This window comes from Nymphaea colorata, chromosome 11, assembly GCF_008831285.2.
Source record: "Nymphaea colorata isolate Beijing-Zhang1983 chromosome 11, ASM883128v2, whole genome shotgun sequence".
In the NCBI taxonomy this organism is placed as follows: Eukaryota; Viridiplantae; Streptophyta; class Magnoliopsida; order Nymphaeales; family Nymphaeaceae; genus Nymphaea; species Nymphaea colorata.
In genome coordinates, this window is record NC_045148.1 from 8,931,698 (window position 1) to 8,957,103 (window position 25,406).

The 25,406-nt window shown below is 37.6% G+C and overlaps 3 protein-coding genes across 12 annotated transcripts; 1 reads left to right on the forward strand and 2 right to left on the reverse strand.

Moving 5' to 3' along the window:
• Positions 1–2,037: 2,037 nt before the first annotated feature.
• Positions 2,038–5,069, reverse strand: LOC116263540 (alpha-thujene synthase TPS3, chloroplastic-like). Its single transcript, XM_031643279.2, has 6 exons — positions 4,808–5,069; positions 4,336–4,714; positions 4,009–4,227; positions 3,338–3,476; positions 2,956–3,204; positions 2,038–2,449 (listed from the first exon to the last, which is right to left on the reverse strand). The coding sequence occupies exons 1-6, from the start codon at positions 5,067–5,069 to the stop codon at positions 2,153–2,155; spliced, it is 1,545 nt and encodes a 514-aa protein (XP_031499139.2). The 3' UTR covers positions 2,038–2,152.
• Positions 5,070–9,574: 4,505 nt separating this feature from the next.
• Positions 9,575–15,474, reverse strand: LOC116264860 (uncharacterized). Of its 2 annotated transcripts, XR_004174935.2 has the most exons (6): positions 15,213–15,474; positions 14,423–14,487; positions 14,133–14,266; positions 11,402–11,794; positions 10,108–10,739; positions 9,575–9,995 (listed from the first exon to the last, which is right to left on the reverse strand). XR_004174935.2 is itself a non-coding variant. In XM_031645293.2 (5 exons), the coding sequence occupies exons 2-5, from the start codon at positions 14,447–14,449 to the stop codon at positions 10,325–10,327; spliced, it is 969 nt and encodes a 322-aa protein (XP_031501153.1). In that variant the 5' UTR covers positions 14,450–14,487; positions 15,213–15,474; the 3' UTR covers positions 10,033–10,324. The 2 variants fall into 2 exon arrangements, 1 of the variants encoding a protein (XP_031501153.1); XM_031645293.2 differs by lacking the exon at positions 9,575–9,995 and having other exon boundaries at positions 10,033–10,739.
• A 2,287-nt stretch (positions 15,475–17,761) lies between these two features.
• Positions 17,762–25,216, forward strand: LOC116264205 (uncharacterized). Of its 9 annotated transcripts, none has more exons than XR_004174807.2 (8): positions 17,764–17,922; positions 18,040–18,289; positions 18,682–18,777; positions 18,867–21,374; positions 22,468–22,543; positions 24,439–24,542; positions 24,671–24,725; positions 24,809–25,216. XR_004174807.2 is itself a non-coding variant. In XM_031644294.2 (7 exons), the coding sequence occupies exons 4-7, from the start codon at positions 22,479–22,481 to the stop codon at positions 24,930–24,932; spliced, it is 348 nt and encodes a 115-aa protein (XP_031500154.1). In that variant the 5' UTR covers positions 17,768–17,922; positions 18,040–18,289; positions 21,277–21,374; positions 22,468–22,478; the 3' UTR covers positions 24,933–25,216. The 9 variants fall into 9 exon arrangements, 1 of the variants encoding a protein (XP_031500154.1); XR_007574706.1 differs by having other exon boundaries at positions 17,767–17,922; positions 18,682–19,855; positions 21,234–21,374; XR_007574708.1 differs by having other exon boundaries at positions 17,768–17,922; positions 21,234–21,374.
• Positions 25,217–25,406: the final 190 nt, after the last annotated feature.

The following is a 25,406-nucleotide window of genomic DNA, read 5'->3' on the forward strand; positions in this document are numbered from 1 at the left end:
ATATATATATATATATATATATATATATATATATATATATATACATATATATATATATATATATATATATATATACATATATATATATATATATATATACACATGCAGAGAGAGAGAGAGAGAGAGAGAGTTAAATAGTTTAGCAGCAAAAAAGTTAGCAGTACTGGAGCCAAAAAAAATTAAGTGTCGGTGAAACACTGATGTGCAAATTTATCAAGGAAAAAAGGAAAGCAGCAAGTTTGATGAAGGAGAAAAAAATCGTGGATGATGAAAAAATCACGTTCAGCATACAAGGAGAGGAAGAGTGGCAGTGGTAGAGTCAACAAAAAAAAAATTGGGTATGGGGCACTAGGTATAAAATTTTAAATTTTTAAGGAGCAACAATATATAATTGAGGAAAATTGCTCAAAAATATCAATATAAAAATAATAAATTTCTTTAGTCTTTGTGGAGAATTGCCCACAGGTTGCCCACACCTATCTCTGCCCGAGTAAAAAATAACACGTAAGTGTACAGAATTTCGCACGGGTGTTGTTATTTTCTCCCTTACAAGCAACGATCTCAAAACGAGGTACGCACTATATATTTTCTTGTCCTTATAAATCTCGGATGCTTTGTAGAAATGACAGTTTCAAAGTCAGATTCACAGACTGAATCATTTTGAGACATGCACATCACTTGCGATAAAAAGTCTGTTAACAAAATTAAACTTTCTTTATTGTAACTTTGAAATAGGAGAACTGAAAATCGCTCGACCTTGTGGTTGCTAAAAAATTAGAAATGTTCCCCCTTACCTTTAAGTTTTTCTTGAAAATGAGATGTTAAGAAACAACATTCTATATACTTTATCCAGATAAAAAAGGTAAATCTTTCATTTTGATGATATAAAATAAGAAACGTAACTTTAAACTTCTTAAAACACAGGCAACATAGACAGAATGAAATTTACGTTTCTCTTTGCTGTTGCCAACACCCATTCAGCATCCCAAAAAAAAAATTCTGACTCCGCCTCTACATAAAGGTGCATGTGTTGTTTCATTTTTTAAAGAAGAAGGAAATTGAGTGAAAAGGGTCAAAGCCAAGATTTTGTTTTGGGGGTTAAACAATTAATTTGTGGAGCACTAAATAAAATTTCTCAAGTTCAAAGAGGCAACTCATAATTTTTCAAAGCATTACAAGGGCTAAACAGAAATTTTTGAAGATATTAATATGCAAAATTTAATTTTTCAAAAGGTGCGGAGGGGGGCTCCACCTATAGAAGAGAGCCCTCTATATGTCCCAGCAGGGTTACATAGAAAGGCAAATGGTGTATGGTCTATTCGATGATCCTGGGCGGGGAGAATTGGGTAGGAAGATCAATACCATTTCTTTTTTCTTCAAACCATATAAGGAAAAGGTCCATCAATGATCATTTGACGATGGTAATAGTAACAATTTATTTCATGAGTTTACTTAAAAAATTATTGCATATTGTAATGTTTTAGAATCTGCTCCAATATTAAGGGGATACTCATGGGATGATTTATTACACTCCCATAATGAAACGGCCCCTTATAAGCTGTTTGGCACTTAACATATTGTTACTGTTCAAAGAAGTGCTCCAAAAATTAGGACAGATTCATAGAATCACTGGACAATAACAATTTTAAAACTTTTACTCTCATTTACATCATTTACATCATCATGTGATTCCTCGACTGGGGCTTTGGATTTGACAAAGGAATATTGGTACGTCAACTGTGCTAGCCTTACTTGAAGGAGCATCTTTTGTGGGTATTGCTTCGCTATCTTTCTTTTATAGTAGAAGATGATCAATCTTTTATCAAAAATAACTCCAACTAAAACATGATTTACATTAAATTAATGTTTATAAATACATTAGGATTTTCATGCCCGCCAGCTAAATATACATTGGGCAACCAGCTTTCTGCTTACGTTAGACAATTTTGTCCTTCAAAATTGGAAAAAAAAAAACAATCAAAGAACTATAAATATAATTCTCGGGGAAAACATGCCACCTAATCTTTTCATCCCCAATATTCTTTTCTCCATCTACAATGATATCACATGCAAAGGTACATAATAATATAATATGTCTGTTAGCGTGATAATGACACGGCTGAAGATGATGAAGATGGTCATCCATCTCGTATCAAACACTGTCCACCATCAATCTCAGTATACGCTCTGCAGGATAATCTCTTCCCGAAAAACCATGACCATCTCCATGTTGATACATGAACTGTGCCATTCTTGCAAGATTCAGGGCACAATGTACAAGCGGGTGACTAGTGCCATTAGAAGTAGCTTCTGTGCATTCTTTATGGAGTTCTTTCCAAGCATTACTTAGAAGACCATCAACATAATGACGAGCAGCTTCCTCCGACACACCCTTCTCCCTCATGTAACACTGTATACATTTGGGCACGTCGCCTCTCTCAATCTCATCCTGCAAGATGGAAATGAAATTGGCTTACTAAAGGAAAATCTCTAATAATTAATTCTTAGATCAAGACTAGGAAGGGCGGGTTTGAATGAATGAGAAAACTTTTCCTGACAAACAATTTATTTCTATTTCAATCATGGAGGAGTTATCTATTGCCGGATCTCTCAATTAAGCTATTTGATAGTTTTTGAAGGTGGATTTTAGTCCCCACTTGGACTGGGGTACTTTCTTTTAAGCTATTTCTCTTTTTTTTCTTTAGGATACTTGTTTCTTTTTTTAGGCCTTTTTGTTTTTTTTAGTCTTTTGGCTTAAAGCATGGACTTTACTATAGGTAGGACTTAATTTTCATCATATTGATATCTCAAATTAATATATTCATGCGATTTCAGAGGCTTTCCAAACAAAAAGCCTTTTTCTTGAATTCATATCTAAATAAGATCAGGTTTTTCTTGCTATTGTTGAAATTATAATTAAATCAAAAAGGTACTAAGAAAATTAGAGATAAGAACCTTAGAAGTTGCAACATCATCATGAAGCCGCAGAATCCTGGAAGACATCTTTATAAGGTTGGAAAAATGGTGTAGGTCCACGACAGCATCTTCCTTCATATCATGTTGCACAAAAAAATAAGCATGAACCAATATTTCAGGTCCTGATATGGAAACCCATGCATTATCCAAGTATTCTTCTACTGTGGGTGCATATCCATTATAAAACCACCTCGCTTCCACCAAATATGCCTTGCATAGATCAGCCCACTGTATCATATGACGACTATTAATTTAATTATATTGTAGAGGATCTAAAAAAATAGCGCTGAAATATTATCATAAATTTTTGGCAAATTAGTATAAAATATGTCACTATTAAGAAAAGTAAATGTATATTTACCGCTCTTGTCAAGTAGCCTAGGATGTTGAGGCCTTTGTCCCGCATGAATTCGAAGGCAAATTGATTGGTTGTGTTATAAAGAGCTAGGAAACACATCCGCATGTACTGAGGAAGTTTATTTATGTATCCAATATCCCATCTGCAAAATTAGTAAATTCAGCAACTCAAGTTAAAATTAAAAGGATGAAACTTGAGAAAAGGAAACCGTAATGAAGGAAATGGTTGGGCGCTGCTCACTGCTCAGATCGGTCTTTTTTTTCATATAAATATATACACAAGTTGATATAAACCAGAGAACATAAGTCTACAATTGTAATATAAAGATATCAATTTTTATCAGCTTCTTAGGTCCTAGTAAGTACTTGGCTTTCTTTACTTAATTAGTTGCTTAAGAGCCTCAGCAGGTTTCTCTTGCAAACATCAGTTTCTTCACATTAGTGTCAATTTATAACATTATCACAAATATCCTTTAGTTTCCTCTCCCTAATCAATAAGTAAGAATATAAATTATGCCATAATCAAAATCCTATTTGTATAAACAAAATAGATAAAGCTTGATTTTTTAGAGAAAAAAAGAAATATTCAGTATCATTTAGTCGGCCGGCATTCAGTACTGATGTCCAAATGCTTATAACATGCCGAGAAGTAAAGTGAAGGCATGGAGGAACTACCTGTCAACGGCCTCTGTGAACAGTTCTAGCTCATCAATTGTACCATACACATCATAAACATCATCGATAGTCGTGATGAGGCAATTGAGTTTTGTAAGGCCCTTTCTACAAACAGAGAAAAGAGGATTGAAGTTGACTCCTATGGTCCACACATAGTTCTCCATCAATCTGTCCCTCGAAAATTTCAAGTTCTCTGCCAACTCAAGGCCCCTCCACCACCTGGAGAAGATCAATTTTTACAAAAGATTGAATCAATAATTTTTCAAATTATATAAGTTTATTTTGATATACGTATACAAAAGAAATGCATCTACTGTTACCAAGTACCTTAACATCTCATTTATTTCTGCTTGGTACAAAGACTGCACATTATTGAAATCCAGCTTTGCCAGTCTGAGTAAACCAGAGTGGTGTCCAGGCATCCCTTCATAAAAATCTATGTAGCTCCTTGCTTCCGACCTAAGCATCCTTCTTGAAAGTGGAAGCTCCAAGGCATGTGCTACCTGCTTCCCAAGGCTGGAATCTAAGTTCAGCATCTTGGCACTTTCCTTGAGGTAATAAGTTGTCAAGGTCATGGCCTCTTCCAATATCTTCTCCCCTTCGAATCCTAGATGTGAAGCTTCATACAGGCTCAGCAACCCCTTCACGTCTTCTGCAAGGATGTTCTTGAATTTCCCTGTTTCGTCCTTAAATACTTTAAAAACATCTGTGACGATCCAAACAAGAAAAGGTCACGCTATGAACTCAAAAATTATTGAAAGTATGTTCCTTCAGGTTATAAACCAAGATGAATATTTACCAGGGGAGGCAGGATAACCGTGTTGCCTCAGCAATCTGAATCTAAGAGATGCAGCATGGAGGTCTTCACATTCCTTTCTGTCTTCGAAAATGGAGTCCATTACAACTTTGATCTCCTTCTCAAAGTGATACGATACTCCTAACCTTTGGAGGGTATCCAAGAGCTCCATCTGAGCCACTGGCTCATGGCAAGCGTCCACCATTAATTGTTTCACGTCTTCTTTGATCTCCTCAGTGTTATCGCTTCCATGCTTGCCCTGCATTGATCTCTTTCGATTAAAGAAAACAAAGCGGCTCTAGAGTAATACGTATATGTCTATTAATATTTCTTAGACCATCTAAGCGTGAAGATGCATATATGCACGAATCCTCTAACAACTGAAACAACCGATCGTAATCTTTGAATTAATTCTTTACCAATAGAATGAGGACAGGTGCTTGCTAAGGATGTCAATGTATCTGATTACAATCAGATATCGGACATGAATGTAAAAATCTGATTCAGACCATATTTCAATTTCAGATTTGACTTTTCTTCATTGTATTTGAATCCAAATTCAAAACTCAATATGCTAAAAAAGTATTTAGAGTTATGAATATATTTTCTTCAAATCCAATCTGTTGACCAGCACAAATATGAAATCTTTATAAAGGTTTTATTTATTTTGTATAACAACAATTTACCTCGTGTGTGCTTCTTAATGAGAGGATGAGATCATCTTTCCACTGGCTTGGCCCATAATTCCCCGAGCGTCTTTGAACCGGTGCTTCTACAGCTTGAGGGCTAAGCTGGCATCTCCAAGACGCTTTCTTGCGAGCACTCAACCGTGCTGTTGCTCTCTTCGGCGTAGCCGAAGCACCCAGTATAGTCCACGGTGGTAATGACAAGGAGCTCATGTTTCTGCAAATGCGACACTAACTATCGATCATTTTTGTTGAAAAACTAACATTGATTTTCATCACAAACAGTGAAGAATTATATGCATACACCGTAATATGAATTGCGTGATATGATATGGAAGTTGGGGTGCTGACGATGAGAAGCTTCAACTACTCCTTGCTCGCAGTTCTCCTGACTTCTCCCTCGAGAATGGCGATCGGTCGAATGAATGAATTTGGCGTTAGACAATGGTTCCCTATTTATTATAAGATGTGTCTCCACCTCTGGCAATTATTTGCATTAATCACATTTAGCGCGGTCTACAAATGTGGGCAATGTGTTCCGGACACGCTTATCCCTAGAGCAGATACAAATCTATTAACAATGTAAAAGAATGTCGCATCCAAAGACCGAAAGGAAGCCAGGCAGAAACTGTAAGCGTCCAAAGGAGACAAGAGAAGGATCGAAAGGGAACCCCGTGACAGGCGAAGATTCCTAAGAAGCAACATTACGAGCCATTATTATTAAAAAAAATAAAAAAAGTTGACCCTCCTTTTCTGTCACGTTGGTCATGCAAAAAATTATATATATATATATATACTAAGAAGCAACATCACGAGCCATTATTATTAAAAAAAATAAAAAAAGTTGACCCTTCCTTTTCTGTCGTGTTGGTCATGCAAAAAATGGCGTTCATATATATATATATATACTAAGAAGCAACATCACGAGCCATTATTATTAAAAAAATAAAAAAAGTTGACCCTTCCTTTTCTGTGACGTTGGTCATGCAAAATATATATATATATATATATATATTCGACTTCAGCGAGATCCCAAACTAACGTTTTGAAAATCTGAGATCTGAGTATATATGATTGGAAACTTGATTGCGTGTAAAAGCCTGCTAAATTCACCCGCCAATATCAATGTTTGGATATGGATTCGATTTCAAAAATTCTGGCCCAAGTCCAAGTCTACTTAAGTGAGATCCAATTAGGTCGTGGACCCGAACTGAGTCCGGGCCACTTATAATATCCCCAGCAGCAAGTTAATTTATTCACGTTAAGTAGTGTCAATGCAAGTATTCCTGGTAGTAGGTAAATTAAATGCAATTGTTAGGTGTTTAGAGCTTTTGGGATGCTATAATTTAACAATCCCCAGTAAGGCAGAGAATTGGCTTCGACCATCAATGACGGCCATAGAGATCTCAATTTAATTTTATCGGATGTTATTCAAGGGACCTTCAAATTGATTGGTGAGTTAATTAATATTTAGTAGGTCCTGCTAAAGCCGCCTGGCAACTTACTCAATTCCTGGGCATGAAAGGAATTGCAAATATAATAAATAAATAAATAAAGCTTTGGTGGGTAGCGGATGCCAAAAACGACCGCATTTAGGGCAAAATAATTGAATCCTGGGCTTCCAATATTGACCTACATGACAAGGTGGTGGAAATCTTTTAGAAGATGAGCAGAAAGCGGATTTGAAATTAAAATTTTTGGGATGCACCTTGGCTTTTACATCATGTGTAAAACAAGCGAAATTGAAAAGAAAATGAGAAAGGAAACAGAGGGAGTAACTTTTCCGTTGAATTTAAGGCTTAAAAAAAACTGTACTTTTTGGGTTATAAAAATGTAAAATGTTTCATGTATATATTATGTGTGAATGATTACTCTGGTTATTTAAAGTTTTTAAGTCATCCAATAAAGATTATCAATTTGAAGTACATGAATGGTATTAGAAAAACAATGAGAAAAATGTATGAATGATGAAGACATTCATCGACTATTTATCTTTGTTTTCCTCTTAATTGTTTATCATGATATCACGGTGTTGATTAGATTGTGGACTAAGACCCTTCACCTGTATGATTATGAGAAAAACAGTGAGAAAAGGATATGAATTAATATTATATGACAAAAATGTTCATTATAAGAAAGTTAAATGGTAACTCTGGTTTTCCTAAGTTACCCAACCATCTAACTAAGGTTGTTTGGTCCAACACAATGGACAGTTAAGAGAAGAGAAAAATAAGGAAAATAAGGTGATTGGTATTTTTGTCATTTAATATTAGTTCACATTTTTTTTTTGTTTTTCTCTCACATTGGAGACTCTGGATGATGAAAGTTATATATATATATATATATATATATATATATGTCTGACTTTCAAATTTTCATGCTAACATAGCATTGAGAAAAGATATTTTGGTATTGTTCGTCACATTTATAGTCCTAATATTCTCAAAATGTGACATCAAACATATTTTTCTAATTCATCTACGCTAAACAAAAGAGTAACTGTTTTGTCTTAACAATACAATAATAATAATAGGAAATGAAACTTTTCTTTTATGCCAAAGAACGTTAAAAACATAATTTCTAATGCAGTATGTTTTCTTCATTTGACAAAGCTAATGTACACTAGGCATCCAAACTGAGTGCGTGCATTTGGGAGAAAACTTTCCTTAAAACTGGATCTGGAAGCCCACTCCCCGCAGATAAGGGGCTGGAACTTTAGAATGATGGCTTTTTCTTGTTTGATGTATTGGTCAGAGGCAACATCAATGATCAAGCGGCAACTTCCACCAGCCGCTCACAGTTAAATGTGCAATTGAAGCATTTAGAGTAAGGGTGGGAGCCTGGCCCGGTAAAACCCCACCCGGGTTGGCCGGTCGGGCCCGAAACCCGGACCTGACCCGATAGTCGAAACCCGGGCTCCGGCCCAACTTGGCCGGACCTGTTTGATAATTTAAAAAATATATATTTTTAAATTTATAAAATAAATTTTATGATATATAATATATTTTTAATAATAAAATATATATTATTAAATTAAAAATTAATTGAAAATATTTTTAATTATTATCGGTCGGATCGGGCCGGGTTGAACCAACCCGGGCCGCAACATTGAGCCCAACCGAGCTGGGTACCCTACCGGTGGCCCAGGCCTAATTTGGAGGGCATTTCGTAACAAGAACACTGCATTCTTTAGATAATTTTATTCAATGAATGTGTTCAACTTTGAGACACATTGATGAAACACGGTGTTTAAAAAAATGAGTGTTTATATTACCAAGCGCCATTTTAGAATGTCCTCATGTCCTGCCAACATAGTGGCCTTCCACCGGGGATGAGGATAGGCCTCGCCGGAAAAGGATAAAGAGGTCACCTGAGTCAACAAGCTTATCAACCTAAAGATACATATTCAGCTGATGTTTGGACATGACTCCTTTAGCTTAATCCCTTCATAAGCTTAGCTTGCAACAGTCGGAAAAAAACCAAGCTTGGCTCGACAACTACAGTTCATGGCACGCATATAGATAATGATGGATCGTTATTCGGGTGAGCAAGGGAAGCATCCTACTGCCCCCGCGTTTGGCTGTATGAGATTTAAGGTGGAGAAAGTGTCCCCTTCAAGCCTCATTAACCCAAGAGTATAACTCCCATGGGAGTCGGACAATGTACCTTCAACTTGGTATCACATCACATTTCATTAACGCATCACATTCCATTAACCCAAGAGATTAATGCCGGTGATTATGAATAAACTCGACTAGCTATTTGCCCCCTGAGGCAAATAGTTGTACAAACTTTCAAAAGTGAAATCAAATTAACGAATTCAAAATAAGTTCCTTTTTTCAACTTTGTTGCCACATCAAAACAAGGTTTTTATTCTGAAACGTTCATGGCCTCTTCAATAATTGAATCACCAAAGGATGGAATTCTAGAATGAACTCTTGCCGACCAGCTGTGATATACCCATTGGGGCAAAAATGGATACCAGCCGGACTGCTCGATCAGCTGTCCTGTGCCTATTGAAAATGGGCAACGATGGATGGCAGCCTGCCACATGTTATGCGCATTGAGGCTATGTAGATGTTCATACTGTCACGTAATATCAAATTAAATCATTCAAATCAAGTAGTTTTCCAACTTTGTGGACACATCAGAACAAAGACGTACCAAGGATTTTACTCTGAAAGGTTCATGGCCATCACAATAACTGAAATCGATCATTTGAATGATCTCACAGCTGCGGTAGACATTATTTTGACATCAAGAGATCTAGAGAGGAAATATAGCCCTTTCTCGCTGATCACCGCTTACAAGCATCTCCAGTTTCACGCAAACAAAAAGCAGAATCAGAACTCGATGTCTTAATAGAACTGCGGTCTATATCATGGCAAGGTTGATCCAAAACTACCAGCTTTGAAGTTCTCCATTCAATTTGCTGCAGGAGTGGTTTGGTAGGAAGCCCAGAATTGCATAGAAGACCTCAAACGTAATCCACTTGGCAGATTCATCTAGAAATAAACAATAGCACGGAAAATGGACGTGAAATACCATAAACTCGAAGGAAAAATAGAAACCGCTTGATGATTACAAGTCAAACAAATATATGGGAAAAGCTCTAACCCTCTTCAACAGCAAAAACTGGTCCGATCAATTTAGTTCACATGGAACTCCAGCCAGAAAAAATTGCAAAAGACATCGCAAGCTTTTCTCTATCTTGCTTTCCCAGGAGATTTTGTAGCTGCCCTCACTATACCACCAATGGATGGATCAAAAATGGTGGTCAACAAAACCAGACTAAAACATGTGTTCTTGATATAGTTCCTACAGAGTCGCCAACTTAAATGAGATTCGCTCTTTTGAGAAACCTGATTGTTCTGCAATAGTAAGGCCATATTGACTCCACAAAATCTAGGTACTGTTCTACCATCCATACTTCCAGTTCCTTTATTTTTGAGTTGACTAATGACCTGTAATCTAAATTTTTTATATCAACCACAGGTTGCCAAAAGGTTTCCCTCATCTTCGCTTTTAGTTTCCCTTCTTTTATATAACTGTACAGCCACAACAAGAATCCAGGTGCCCTCTTCAGTAGTAAGATTGCCTGCTTGAAGGTGAAAACATACAGAGAACAGAGTCCTTCCACCAGCTTAACATAGAGAAAGACAATGGCAGGTCCCAGTGTCCACAGAGGCGTAAGGTCCTTCACAACTTCTCCTCCATAGATGGCACTGACCGCTAAATAGAAAGGAACACTGCACATACAAAATGATTACATCAGTTCAACCACTTTCATGTGTTACCCTACATATATAAACTAGGTATGAGTACCAGGCAAAGTGAATGTTTGACTATAAAAAAAGAAGCAAGTCTCAGACTCTGAATCAATCATTTCAAACACTTAAGATTTCAACGAGACCATTCAGTCAAATTATCGATTAGACACTAGTAACAGCATGATGCTGATGATATCCTACAGAACAACCAACTTAATTATGCTGAGGGTACCCTTTACCGTCTGCCTTAATCATTGGTAGTTCATTTTCTCTACATGCTCATTGCACATGGAAAAGCCAGAGTGTAGACTTGTCATCATCATGGTGCTTCATAGACATATATATGCTTGTCGTGCAAAGGAATTTTTCCAGTCTTTTTGTGCTCTGAGCTACCTTTTCTTCTTGTGTTATTTGTACCTTAACCAACCACAGACCAAGCTGCCTGTGTTTGTTCGTGATCTCATCTTCCCATAAAATGGGTACGCTACTTCCCATATGTATTTATTATATTCCTGAATGCAACTATGTCATCATGACTCAAACTTGTCAGAACATTGATACAGACAAGGAGAACAATAATATATCATATTCGTTCAAAAGGAGAGGGAAGAACAACACAAATAGGAGAATGTAAAACCCACAATATCACCAAGGGCAGTTTGATTGCAAGATCAAGTCCAAGGAAGGCTCTCAGTATGGCATTCAGAAGCTTTACAGCTGCTGTCTGAAGATGATCATGCTTGACAGTGTCGCTTTCACTTTCATGTGGTCTTTCATTTACGATCTCATCTACTTGCTCAACAGGGCTGGATGACCACAACATCAACAACCACTTTGAGAATATCCTCTGTTTGTCATGAGAACCTGCACTAGCCTCTTCTTTTTGTTGTGTCGCATATGAGAGCTGAACGGAAGAATTGGATGATCTGGAATCATCAGTCCTGATATCTGGTTCATCATTACTAGGGTTGCCTTTGAATGATGATACTCTGAATGGTTTCCTTGATGACAATAAGATGGGTCGGTTTCCAACGCTGCAGACAAAATCTGTGCATCAGTTACTACTAAAAACAGGCAAACAAAATAAAATAATTACATGGAATAAATCACATCATCATCAAGCTCATCAAAAACCTAGTATGCATAGGCATGCGGGCGTGCATATTATTTACTCTTCCACATTCCATCTCATAAATGCTAGTCATTAGCGGCTATTATTAATACAATGCTAAAGAAGCAAACCACTATTAGTGTTAGTTTAATGGAGCAACTTGCGTAGGGATGCAACTGATCTGAGACTCTGAACTGCCTAATGCTGTTGATGAAGATAGATAGTAGTTACAAGGATTCTGCAAATTAAATATGTGGGCAAATCTGTGATGGATACATGAACAAGCTCTAATCAGCAATAACCTCCATGCAATTTTACTAACAGGCAGTATATCAAATTTACAATCTCATATGAAGAATCCTTCCAGCAACCTCAAAGTATTGATAATGAGAGGTCACAAGAATTTGGGATCACCCCAGCAGAAAGTGCTGACCCCGCTTTGGAGGGAAGTTAGCCAGGTTCCATTGCTCATGATAGATCATTAGTTAGTTAATTTGAAGAGATACAGTAAACCAATCTGTACCATACAGAAAGACACAGCAATAACCACTTCAGACAAGGTGCTCTTTTATGGGACTAACTATTTGTTTCATAATGAGTAATTAAAAAAAACTAACCACCTATCCTTCACTCACTTTAATCATTGATCTCTTCTCCGTCCAAAATTACATGGCTGGATTGTTCATCAGTTCTAATAAGAGCTAGGACCTTTTGTCTGGGTGGAAGGAAGGTAAGGAAAAATTCTATGCTATGGAGAATACTTCCAGCAACCTCAAAGTGTTGATAATGAGAGGTCACAAGAATTTGGGATCACCCCAACAGAAAGTGCTGACACCGCTTTGGAGGGAAGTTAGCCAGGTTCCATTGCTCATGATAGATCATTAGTTAGTTAATTTGAAGAGATACAGTAAACCAATCTGTACCATACAGAAAGACACAGCAATTACCACTTCAGACAAGGTGCTCTTTTATGGGACTAACTGTTTTGTTTCATAATGAGTAATTAAAAAAACTAATGACCTATCCTTCACTCACTTTAATCATTGATCTCTTCTCCGTCCAAAATTACATGGCTCGATTGTTCATCAGTTCTAATAAGAGCTAGGACCTTTTGTCTGGGTGGAAGGAAGGTAAGGAAAAGTTCTATGCTATGGAGTATGAATTATGAAGGTCTAAAAAATATTGCCATTTTCTCAAAATATCATGTCAAAAAAGAACCATAAGAAGAAAAAAAAAATGTGAATAAATTGCAATATTTTAAAAAAAAATCCAAGTCCAAAATATCATAATTTTTGTGTTTTTTGCAATATGTAAAAAAATATATACATATTCATTTACTGTAACATTTTAATAACTACCTTGAATTTGGATCACTGTGCTTATAAGAAAAATAGTATAGAAACTCATAATTTCATAATTAATTCTTGAGATTTTTTCCAAGAAAAACAAGCTTTCTGATTATTGCCCAAAAAAACCTTGCTGATAAAAAGTAAGAACAATATTTACTACAATATGAGACCTGTGCTATCTTTTCTCTCCATCCCTCACCTCCAGTCCGCCACCACTGCTCCTTCTTCCTCGTTTCCTGTTTCTGCCCATGAAATGTTCCAGAACATAGAAAGAATGGGTAGCAAGTGAAAGGCACTTGGGATATGATAAGAAAGGAAGTGGAAAGGCAACAGAGATTCTTGAAAAACGCCCAGTTCTCATTGTTTTTTCTTCAATTCACTTATTTGTATTTTCATATACACCCCCCCCCCCCCCCCCACACCCCACCCCACCCCCCCCCCAAAAAAAAAAAAAAAAAGCAGTAGATAGAGACTTTCTCTCTGTGCACATTGCTGGACTATGTAGTCTGTAACTATTTGGCTAGGAACTAGGGGATTAGCAGATTACTAGGATACATAAACTGTAACTTACTGCTAGGAAGCTAGCTGTACTGCACATTTTGGATTAACAGAGTATGCAGATTGGTCAAGAAGACACAGTTCTGTCATTGTGTATTCCACCCTCTTGAACGGGAAAGTGAGAGAGAGGGAGGTCCAACTGCAACACCAGTGAAAGAAGTAGTCCAACTACAACTTGAGCAAAGAGGCTTGCCCATAGTGATAAACCATGAAAATTAAAAAATAAATAAATAAATTGAGAAGATGTATAAATCTGCACAGGGAAAGCAAACAAAGAAAACTACTAAAAATCACTAATTTACAATTGGAGGCCTTGGTTATTAAATAAACAAAGAAAAAACAACAATCGTTCACCTGAAAAGCAGACGATGCTTTGATTGGTTGTTTTGATTAATTCTACCAACCAAGCGGAGGGCCAAAGAAGGTTTTATCTTGACCGCTTTCGAGCATGGTAAAGACGATCTTGAAGTGCTGGTCGGAAAAGAATGCTGTAATACAGTTTCCAGACGCATGTCAGTCCTTAACAGGATTTGAAGATCTCAATTTTTTTCATGCACATTCCATTACCAACATTTTCTCCAACAAAAACCAAACAAGGTTGCAAAATTTTTTCAAGTACGAAACCACGTGTAGCAGAACCATACCTGCGCGTTATGAGTTACCAAGGCCATTTCCTCTTTTACATTGAACCTCCTAACGCCATGAACCCCTATTTCTCTCAAAAGCAGAGAAAAAGGAAACAGAAAGAAAGAATCAGGGATAAAGGAATGACAAACGAATGAAAATTCTGCACTAGCATCTCAAATACTCTTCTCAAACAAAAACAACATAGTAATGCAGCAGCAAAATCCACATACTTTCGTGAACTTTGCATGAACAACACTAATCGCTGCAAAGCTCAGAACAAGATAAGAAGTAGACAGTATAAACAAACTAAGAAAGCAACAGAAAACCTCAAACGGTTAAGCCAACGTGGTTTGGTTTAATTACCTCACGACCGCCAACAAAAGGTCCCTGTGCAGATATCAACTGCCGTAAAAGAAAGCACATAAAGGAACAACCAATATCTCCCGCCGTAATGAATCACACATTACTTATTCTATCTCAAAAAAGCAAGAGATGTCCAGCCCTAACATGAATGGTAGGAGAAAAAACAGTGAAAACTTCCCCTGCTCCATAAATTAGGGAAGAACAGAAACACCATCTCTCAGTAGTTCCCAATAACAACGAAATGGTTGTGCCCCGAATTCATTCAAGAAGGCACAAAATTGACATCATTTGAATCCAACATACCACCAAAGGCGAAAAAGAAGTCACCACGTTTCAGGCACGATAAAGAAGACAAATAAGCAAAAGAATACTGCCCATTAACCGATACGGCTAAAGATAACACATGATACTCGAAAACCATTTCCCAAGTAACAATTTGCTGACCTTGACACGGGAATCATCTTGCCCTCAATGCTTTAGGCACCCAAACGACAAATGGGTTTCACTAAAATACGGAACCTCTCACGAATCCTCCAGGAAAAACAGAAGAGATAGAGAGCAGGCACCAAATTAGTTGCTTTGGGAATGTGGGGGACGAGAGAAGGAAGGCGAGGATTCGTACTTGGGGATAGAACGGAAGGACCTCCGGTTGCTTTGCTTTACACCAATGGATAAAACCGGAGGGAACAATGACGGAAATAAGAGAAAAGAGAGGATAAATGACGGAATGCCTCACCCTGCCGTAGGAAAGGCGGCTTAAATTGTGCCTTCTTGGCGTTAACAAAGAATTGAAAATATTGCTGTTGTTAAAAACTTCAAACTCATTTTTTGTTTGTTAAATTCCAAGGGATACTTTTATTTTGTTCTTTTCCTGTGATGGCGGAATAAGAAATTTTTAGTTAAAAGACATCAATAATAAATTTTAAATTTTTAAAAAACATTGTTACTTAAATGAAAAAAATTACCTCAAAATATTAAAAAATAAGTTTTTTTTTTTGTTGTGATTAGTGTACGCAATTGCCCGCACATTAAGCACACCTGCCTCCATCCTTGTTCTGCAATGACCACCCTTGTTCTACAACAACTTTTATGCCTTAGGCTAACATGACCATGGAAGAGATCTGGGGTTTAGCCTTAATTTAAGTTAATTAATGACACTCTTCACATACATAACCCTTTACATTCGCTTCAAATTTGTGGATTCAAAGTGTAAATTTTTATGAGTCGCATCTTCAGTAGGTCTCTTTCATCTCCTTACGAAATATTTTACATAAGTCGTCTCTTCACATTTAGTAAAGAGCAATCAAACATTTTATATACAATTGTATGGTAAGTCTCTAAAATACTTCACCTAGTGAACTGTAAATTCGTATGATGTAGGCAATCCCAAGCCTGACGTAATTGGACATAGAGCAATTATACCAAGTAAGTCTGGCGTGGAACATGACCTGTTGGATCCTTTAGAACCTGATATCTGTAGGCAATCCGACCTGGTTAAGATTCAAACTTGGACAAATATTGCTGCCATTTTTCATATGATTTCAGCTTAATCTGGATAGAGAACCCTAGTAACTGAATGCTTCTTGATAAGATATCTGACATAACTCTAAACAATTTATACTCCCATATTGAACTCCATTTATAGCTCTAGCCCTTAGTTGGTGAAGCTTTTGTCACTGATGTATGGATTAAGAAGCATACCTAAATCCATTGCTCAAAGGGAAGGGACCCTATATATTTTCCAAGGGATTTTGTGATGTGCGCAGGGAAGCTGTAAGGCTGCCTTCAAAGATATAAAAAGTTGTGTAGTGAAAATGTCAATCTCATAAAGCTCCAAGGACAACAATTTTATTTATAAATTTATGAGACATCTTGACCTTGCTCAAATTAACACAAGGAACACCAATCTGTTATGAGCATAAAGCTACAATGGTAATGACAAGATATGTGATTCATGATGGTCAGACCAAACATATTGAGTTTCATCATCACTTCACTCATAGAATCATTGTTGAAAGACAGACTCTTTGACTGATGAACAAGTTAACAAGTTGCTAATGGGATTCGCAAAAGCACTTTCATACTCAAAGCTTGTCAAGGTTAGGTCCCATGTTGGTATATCAGATTTTGCATCAAAGGGGAGTTATTATGTAATGACTCTGCCCACTCCCACACTAGGCTTGGGCCCATAGTTTGATGGATCTCAACCCACCCCTTAGCAATCTCAATTTCAACTTGAAAAATGTTAACGATTTGAACAACCAACCACTTAACAACCATCTTTATAAACTCTTGAAAATCTCTCACAATCTTCAATACATGACTAAACTTTTCAAAGTAAAGCATTACAGATATAATATAACATAAAATGGTTGAGGCACTTTGATCAGTTTTCCCATTTCCATTCAGTTTCAATATGTGGGGTAGTTTTTCCCATTTTTGTGCATGTTAAAGAAATGTGACCACAAGGTTATCAAGGTTTGTGTCTGTTTCACTCTAAAGTTTTTTGTTTTCCTACCATTAATATCTATACAATAAGTAGTAGCACAAAATTTTATTGCATAAGAACAAAAGAAAAGTTTTGTGTTTTTCACATCTTTGCTATGTCTTATAGTGCATGCAGTTTTTTCAGTTTTGGTGCCGAGTGTTCCATATGCCAAAAACAAAGAGGTGAACAACCTATATGCATTTTTGTTTTGCATCTTTATGTTGTACTTTTGATGGCTTGTTGTTTGTAGAAGCAAAAAAGAAACAGAATACTGTAAGGCTGTTGTCTTCCTCCAGTTAATAGACGTGCATGCTGGTTTCTCTCTTCAGTTAAAAAATATATAACTTCTTGTATTTAACTTGTATGTATATGAGCTCATATAGTAGCAATAGCTAAGGTGTAGTCCAGTTTACAGGGCATCTGATAGACTGTTTAGAGTTCGTTTGATGGCTATAGGACACGCGGAACAGGACACGCGTCTCCTGTTTTCCCTCGGAACGGAACAGACTGTCGGAACAGACAGAACACCTCCCGCCCCCGACCCCCAGCCCTCGACCCGGTGCCTTTCTCTCCTCCCGTTGCTTTTCTCTCCTCCTCCATCTCCGCCCCTGATTTCTCCTCCATCTCTGCGCCTGTCCCCATCGTTTTTCTCTCCAACAGAAATAGGTGAGTGTTTCCTTCTTTTTTTTTTTTTTGTTAATCTTCGCTTCCCCTACCTGCCCATCGCCCTTCCCCTCTCCGACGGATTTGGGTGCCCTAATCAGACGAATTTTCCATCTTCAGAAAGAGGAGAGCAATTCGCAGCGGCCCCTGAGCATCGTCGTCGCGCCTCCTCTTCTCGGCGTCGCAGACTCATCTGCTCCGCCTTAGCAATCGTCATCCTCTACTCGACGTCGCAGAGTCCTCTGCTCCACCTGAGGAACCGTCGCCGCGGCTCCTCTGCTCCACCTGAGGAACTGTCGCCGCGCCTCCTCTGCTCCACCTGAGGAACCGTCGCCGCGCATCCTCTGCTCCGCCTGAGGAATCGGCACAGGTGACTACGTTGAAGATTTTGGGTTTTGCATTTTTTCCTTGTACAGTGCAGAGATGACTACTGCTACTGCTACCTGTCGCATGCGTCTACCAACGATTTAGCAGAGAAAACATATTATCATTGATTTAGCATATTAACCTTTTTCTGTTCCGTGCTATACTTGCTATTTAATTTTATCCCCAACGGTGTGAGACCAAAATCTTGGGCAAATTGAGCAGGATCCGTTGCAGTCGGTGGCTTGCTCCTCATATATGCTATACTTGCTCCGTCTCTGTCTCTCCTTGATTTTCCTTATGCAATACATGTCATGCCTCTTTTGTTTTCTCCTATTTTATTCTTGAGAGAGCAGATGGAATATAAAATCTGGTTAAGGTTACGAAGTTTTTCTATAGATTGGCCAGAGGCGGAGGTTGGAGAATGCACATCCAGATTGTGAAGGGTGGCAATTCATTTCGGAGGTGTGCATTTCCTCTGTCTCTGGGTCTAAGGTGAGTCGAAGAGAAGAATATTGCATTCTGGTCACGTGGTGATGGCGACGGCGTTGTTTGTGTTCTTGACTCCGAGCTTGCTGTTTCAGTTGCCCAACCAGAACAGAGTGGTGGAGTTTGCAAACCTGCACACCAGTGGGATCTCCATTTTGATTCACTCCATCATCTCTTTGAACTGGTTACCATATTCCTCATAGCCATCAAGTTTCCTATTTACACAGGATAGAAGCACTAGGAAGCATGAGGCAGAGTCTCTCTCCTGTTGTCTCGACTACACAATTCATTAGGATGACATAAAATCATAATAACCCTTGTTCTCCTGAATTAAGGAGGTCTTGTGCACAACAAAACATTTTACTCATACTTACTAGAAAAGAGAACTTTTGCCTACCTATAGAACCCAGCCATACCGAACCCACACCAGCCTTAGTTAGGTCTAGGCTTGGCCGGCTACGCCCGGCCCGGCGCGGCCCTCTTCCTCGGCCACCTTCTCTTCCGTCGGCATCGTCCGGCGCGCGTGGCCGACCTCCCGACAGCCACCTCCCGACAGCCACCTCCCGACAAAGGCAGGTAGGCGCTGTCGCTTCCCGGTTTCCTGCATATGCTACAGTGACGCTCCCCTTTCAGCCCTAGAGACGGAAATCGTGGAACTCCATCTTTAGAAATGGCCAACCAGTCTGATCTGTGGCAGAAGGATGAAAATTAATGCATTATGCCACAGAGTTGCGTGCAAAACTTTCACAATTTTGGGACTCTCTTTGTCTGTCTGTTTCTCTCTCTCTCACGTTATTGGTGGGTACCTGAATTGCATTGTTTTTCCTTTGGTTTAAATTTGTGTGATAAAGAGTCAGTAGGGATAGAATGTGGAAGCTCTGGTCGAATGAATGCACTTCATTGATTCATTCTTTGTTTGTAAGCAGCAGTCTTAATGTATACTCAGGATAAAGGTAGTGATAGGAAAAAGAGAGAGCTTCCAATTGGTTTTCTTAACTGTGCCTCTGCACTTTTTGTACTACGTAGAGGCTTCAGAAGATTCTGCCATTAGATTCTGTTGTCGTTGTCTTCAAAATGGATTCAGGTGTGCTTCTGCTTTGGCTCATGTTATGATTCGATGCATCAATATGAACATGTATAATGTGCTTCAGAATGTTCAATTCTATCAATTGCCTTCTTTAGGATTCTTCTATTTTTTAATGGTTGAAGTATCAACTGCAACTTAATTGTTTTCTTTTCTTGCTTTTTGAAATAGCAATGAAGTGAGCATTCTTTGTCATGTCTTGCTTCAACCTCTTTTCCTTGTCCACACAATGCAAAATGAACTCATTAAGAGTCTATTTCTGCTTTTAAAGTTATATTTTATTTTAAACTGTTTGTACTGTGGTGGAAGGGAAAGAAGAATCATATACACTATAAAGTCTTCTGGCAAATTTAGACTCAGTGGCTTGTAACTTTAAAGCTAGATAAGACATATCCATGATTGCTCCCTTTTGTTTCCCTTGCCCTTATATTTTAATGAAACAAGTTGACTCAAATGAGTACTTGTTTCAGCCTTCTCGTTTTTTACAAAACGTTTTTCAACTTCATTAAGGAACACCTTAACACTAACCTCTTCAGAAATAGCGCTCCTAAAGTTTTCTATGATAGACTTCTTCATGATTGTTGGACTTAGGCGATTGGAACACTCTCATCGTTCAAAGTCCTGCTTGTCTTCACAAGAACTTTTATTTATCAGAGCAGGTGGGTGCTTCTTCTGAAACACAAAGTTCAGATCTATGCAATCCAGAACAATCATAACATTTTCTTTCTAAATCTTGAAATTGGAATAATTTAGCTCAGAAATAGAACTTAAATTTGTAGATATCATTGAAACAAAAGAACTCATTGTTTTATTTCTTTCAGCTTTCTTCTTTTGTTTTATTTCAGTCTTGACAGCCGTCGTCTACTTGCATTTTGATGCATAGTTGATTAACTACTCTAAGAATAAAAAAAACCTACACGTTAGTTTTTTGTATTCTGTATGCGTGCTTTCATTAGGGAGAAGCTTTGATTAAACAGTCTGGATTTAGCTTTTAGAGTGTGAATCAGAGACACAGGACAAGGTGGAATGCTCATGGATACCATGCGACTGACAAGGACCTGAAAGTTTTGTGTGGAGGCATAAAGCTGAAAGCAAGTGGACATATGTCAACCTAAATTAAGTCGTTACAATATTTAAGCAATTAGGTTGGACTTCACTCTTTGGTTCTTAATCTTGGAAGAGTGACTGCTGATAATAGAAGAGTTGCAGTTAGCCACACTACCTTGCTTCTTTGGATATTAAGCACCAGTGACTGTTCAATTTGCAGCTCTGCACTGATAATTTGTAGTTTTGTCTTAAAGGCCTAACTGGTGACAATAGATGGATCTGTTTTATCCAGTTAGTTTTATTATTTCATGCCTATACATGTTGCTGCAAGATCAAAATAAAACATTGCTGCCAATGGTCATTGTGGACTACAGCTTGGGCCATGTAAACTGATGACGTAGTACATGATACACTATCTCAACTGGAGCAAGCACCACATTTGTAAAGAAGGCTTCCTTAGCAAGCTTACACGGTAAGCTAACCATGTACTAAATTTCTTCTTCTTTGTTATTTTCTGGGTGTGAGAGAGAATTGTGCAGTGGTTGAAATCATTTTTTGTGGGATTTATGTTAACACCCATCCACAATTATTCCATCAAGCCCCAGATCCAAATCACTGTCATTCTTTTCCCACCAATCGCACACTGGCTGATTTTGGAAATGGGATTAAAATCCTTCCTCCACTGATTTCAGGATTATAATCCTGGGAATTGGGATCAAGATCTCAGGATTTTAATCATGGGGCTTTCAAATTCAGACACTGCCTTAAGGCCTTTGTATTTGCAGAAGAAAATTGGATAAACTGTAGTTTGTAAGAAGTTGATCTTGGCCAAAGGACCTAGACGTCTCCATCTTGACATTTATCTCTAGAAAAAGTGGAAAATGGCAAGTCCTTGGAGGAAACTTTTTTAATTATTATCTTCCATGCATAAAGGCCATGGATTTTAGGAGAATTCCCCTGCAATCAAATATATGGTAGAAGGCTTAAAATGGAAATCTACTATCACATTAAGACTTATCCTCTTTCAAACTCAAACATCAGTAAATTTTTGGGACATTTTTTGCAATTTCAACTCAATCAGACAATTTAACATAAAATAAAATAATAAAACTATAATATGGTATCCTATGTAGACAAACCTAAATGCATTCCTTTTTGCTTTCAGTGTTTATTGCATTTGTGCACTTTCAAGAGCCATGAAAAACCCATGGCATACTGTGCAGACTCAAGTCCATAGAGGCCAAGGGAATCTAGAGCAGGATACAGTTCAGAATTGACTGAAAGATTTTACCGAATATGCAAAAGCTTTGCTATTTGGCAAACCAAGTAACTAGTCACTCATTGCACCTACTGAGAGGTCGTGAAAACCAGATTTATATGTCATGCAACCAGACTTTGCAGTTGGCACCTGCAGCAAAGAAAATTCCTTGGGGAAAATTAACAATCATTTGCTGTAATTCTTCTATGAATTGGTTTTTTCATATTGGCATATGTACATTTTTTTTCTTTCTACTTATCTTTGGCAATAAAGTAACAATTGATGCTTCTTGTTTGATGCAATATAGTTGAAGTCCCTATGGCTGATGAAGATGCAGCCCACCATCAAACAGAAGTGAAGACTGAGGACATTCAAAATTTTGAGTAAGTTGTTTCCTTTTCGCATCTTTAAAATTTAACCTGTCAAGATATGGGATCTTTGTTTGTTTGGTCACCTTAGGAGATTATTCTGAACGAACTGTGGAAGATTGCAACCTTTGGTGTTGAGCTAATGCACAAGAATGCCATTTCACCTATTCTCCTATATTGCCAATTATAGAGTTCATATTGGGAACTTCATGGTAATTGCCATATATTGGTAATTGCAGACATATCCATGTGATATAGTCACCTAGATTTCACACTTCTATGGTAGTTGGGGAGTTTAACAGTTTTCTAATCCTTTAGTGTGTTGTCTGAAATCCAGTTCTTTTATGCTGAACGAAAATTAGATGTTTTTTCTTTTTCAGCCTCATTCAGTTAATGGTGCTTGTGCACTTGTTTGACAATTGGATATGCACTAGTGTGCAGATGATGCAGATCTTTGTTACTTTTCAATGGAATTTCTTCTCTTTTCTCTCAGTTTATTTGATACGAAGCTTGGGGTGACACTTTGGGTGGGTGTAGATTGTGCCCCCTAATATTTTTCTGGTTCTGTCTCTGCTTCTCTGACCTGGTGAGAGAATGTATTCCTCTTTCTAAGATTGTCAAGGAAGGAATTGCCGCAATGAGTAATTTGGACCAGAAAGAAAAAAAGCCGGAACAATGATGTTCTTGCATTCAAAAGAGCAAGGAGGTTGAACTTATCTAAGAGTAAACTTTTTTATACAGGTTGATGAAAAAAATGTAGAGAGAACATCCCAACATTAGCTTTCGTAGTAACATATTCTGAATTGGCATTTGATTTTTGCTGTTTTGAGGACAGGTTATTCAAACAAGAAAAAGAAGAAAAGCATGATGAATATCGTGCTTACCAAAGCTTATCTGTACTACATTTAATCAGATTTATGTATCCTATTTCTCCATTTCCTCATGTGGTTCTACAATTTCGTACATAATAATCTTTCATATTAGCTCTTGGGCTCTTCCCGCTTACTTTGTTTTATGGTCCTCTTTTACTAGTTCAGATAATGTTAAGCTTTCTTATTGGGGCCACAATCCGTTGCCCTTATATGATCTAATGACATTTTCGATCTTTTGTTTATTAATAGAAAAAAGAAAGCAAACAATTCAATGTAGTTAATATAGTTGGAGAAATGGAATATGATAAAAAATGGATGAGACTGGATTCAGGATATATTGTCCAAAATTTTATCTATTTCGCCCAGTAGCACATTTTAGTCAGTGATGAAGTGGTTATTCCACCCCACTCTCTTGTTGGGGAGCTTTGCACTCCGATGGAACATGTGGTTACGTGTATAGGCAAAACATGGCTTTCAATTTTATGGAATTGCAAGCTCCACAAGTTGTTTGGAAGCTCCTTTTGATTAATTGACAGTACAGAAAAGGAGAGCTTGATGACCATTCTGTACTGTCAGTACTGCCTAAAGTACAAAGAATGGGAGCCTGATGACCACTCATACTGTCAATACTGCCTATTGACAGTACAGAGTGGGACTTAGATGACCATTCCCATTCTCTGGTTGGGAAGAAGTGAACCCACATAAAAACATTATGTTGTTAATGACTTGTATCATAAAGTATGGCAGTCCGTAATGCAACTGTGCTTTTGGACTTTGGAGGTCATTGAGGAAACCACATTATTCTTCTTACCGTCTATAAGACCCTTTCAAACACTTTAATATTTATTATCTGCTCAGAGCAGTTCTCTTGTTCTTTTTACATTAATAAATACTAATCTTCCTTATATGTATGCCAGTGGCCAACCTTTCACCTTTCCGCCCTAGTTGTAATTCTATACGATAATGTCAGGCATTCATTTTTCTTGTTTATGCTAATTCTAATATATAAATTAGTAATGGTGTATTGTACGTACCTAGTGATAGCGATGTTTCAGCTCGCATGGAGAAGTACAGTAAGTATAAAGCAGAGTATGCCCGAAGGATAAAGGCCAAGTACTTCTCCAAGAAATCTCCAAATGGAGGTGAGTCACGGACAATAGATATCTATCTACTAATTTTGACATCTTCCCTTATGTTTAAGAGGACCCTTTTTCCAACCATCTTCGTCCTTTATTAATTCACTGTTTTTTTTTCTCTGTAATGGCCACAGTAAATGTATTTGAGAAGGAAACATCGATAGATGATGAACTTATAAAATCAAGCCGGTAAGCACTCTGTTGCCAATGTCAAGCTTTATTATCTACAGACTTTTTGGTGAATCTAACGACCCGCTGAATGACCTTCTTAGGTGGCCATGCACAAAATATTTTATTGAATGTATTAACAATGTGGAGGATATCAGTAAGCTGTCTGGAGTTGTTGCTGATGCTGCTGCAAGTACGCCACCAAGGAAAGCATCGTCCAAAAAGTAGCCGATCAGTAGGAGTGCAGAAGCCTTACTTTCTTTAAAGACGTTTCAGCGTTTGGTTACAACATTAACTAATTTGTCATCCTATGTATATACATTTTGTAACATGAACCCTTGATCCTATTCTTTGATCTTGACACGGGCTTCCAGCCTAAATGTAGTAAACAGTAGAGCCAATTCCCATGGTGCTACATCAGTATCCTCTTATGAGATGATAGCTCGATGAGTTTTCCGGCAACTCGTTTGCCATCTTTTTTATAAATTTGTCTATTTTAGTTGGTGTTAGCATATGTTTACATTTGTTGATCTTACTTTCAAAACAAATTCCTGTTTATATATATGCTGGTGTAAATTTGGGTGAGAGAGAGAGGGAGGGAGAGAGAGAGAAACCAACCATGTTCATGAACAAACTTAGCCATGAAAAGACATGCAAAGTTAGTCTTGATGTTGTGTTTGTTCGGTCTGGGCGGTTATCCTG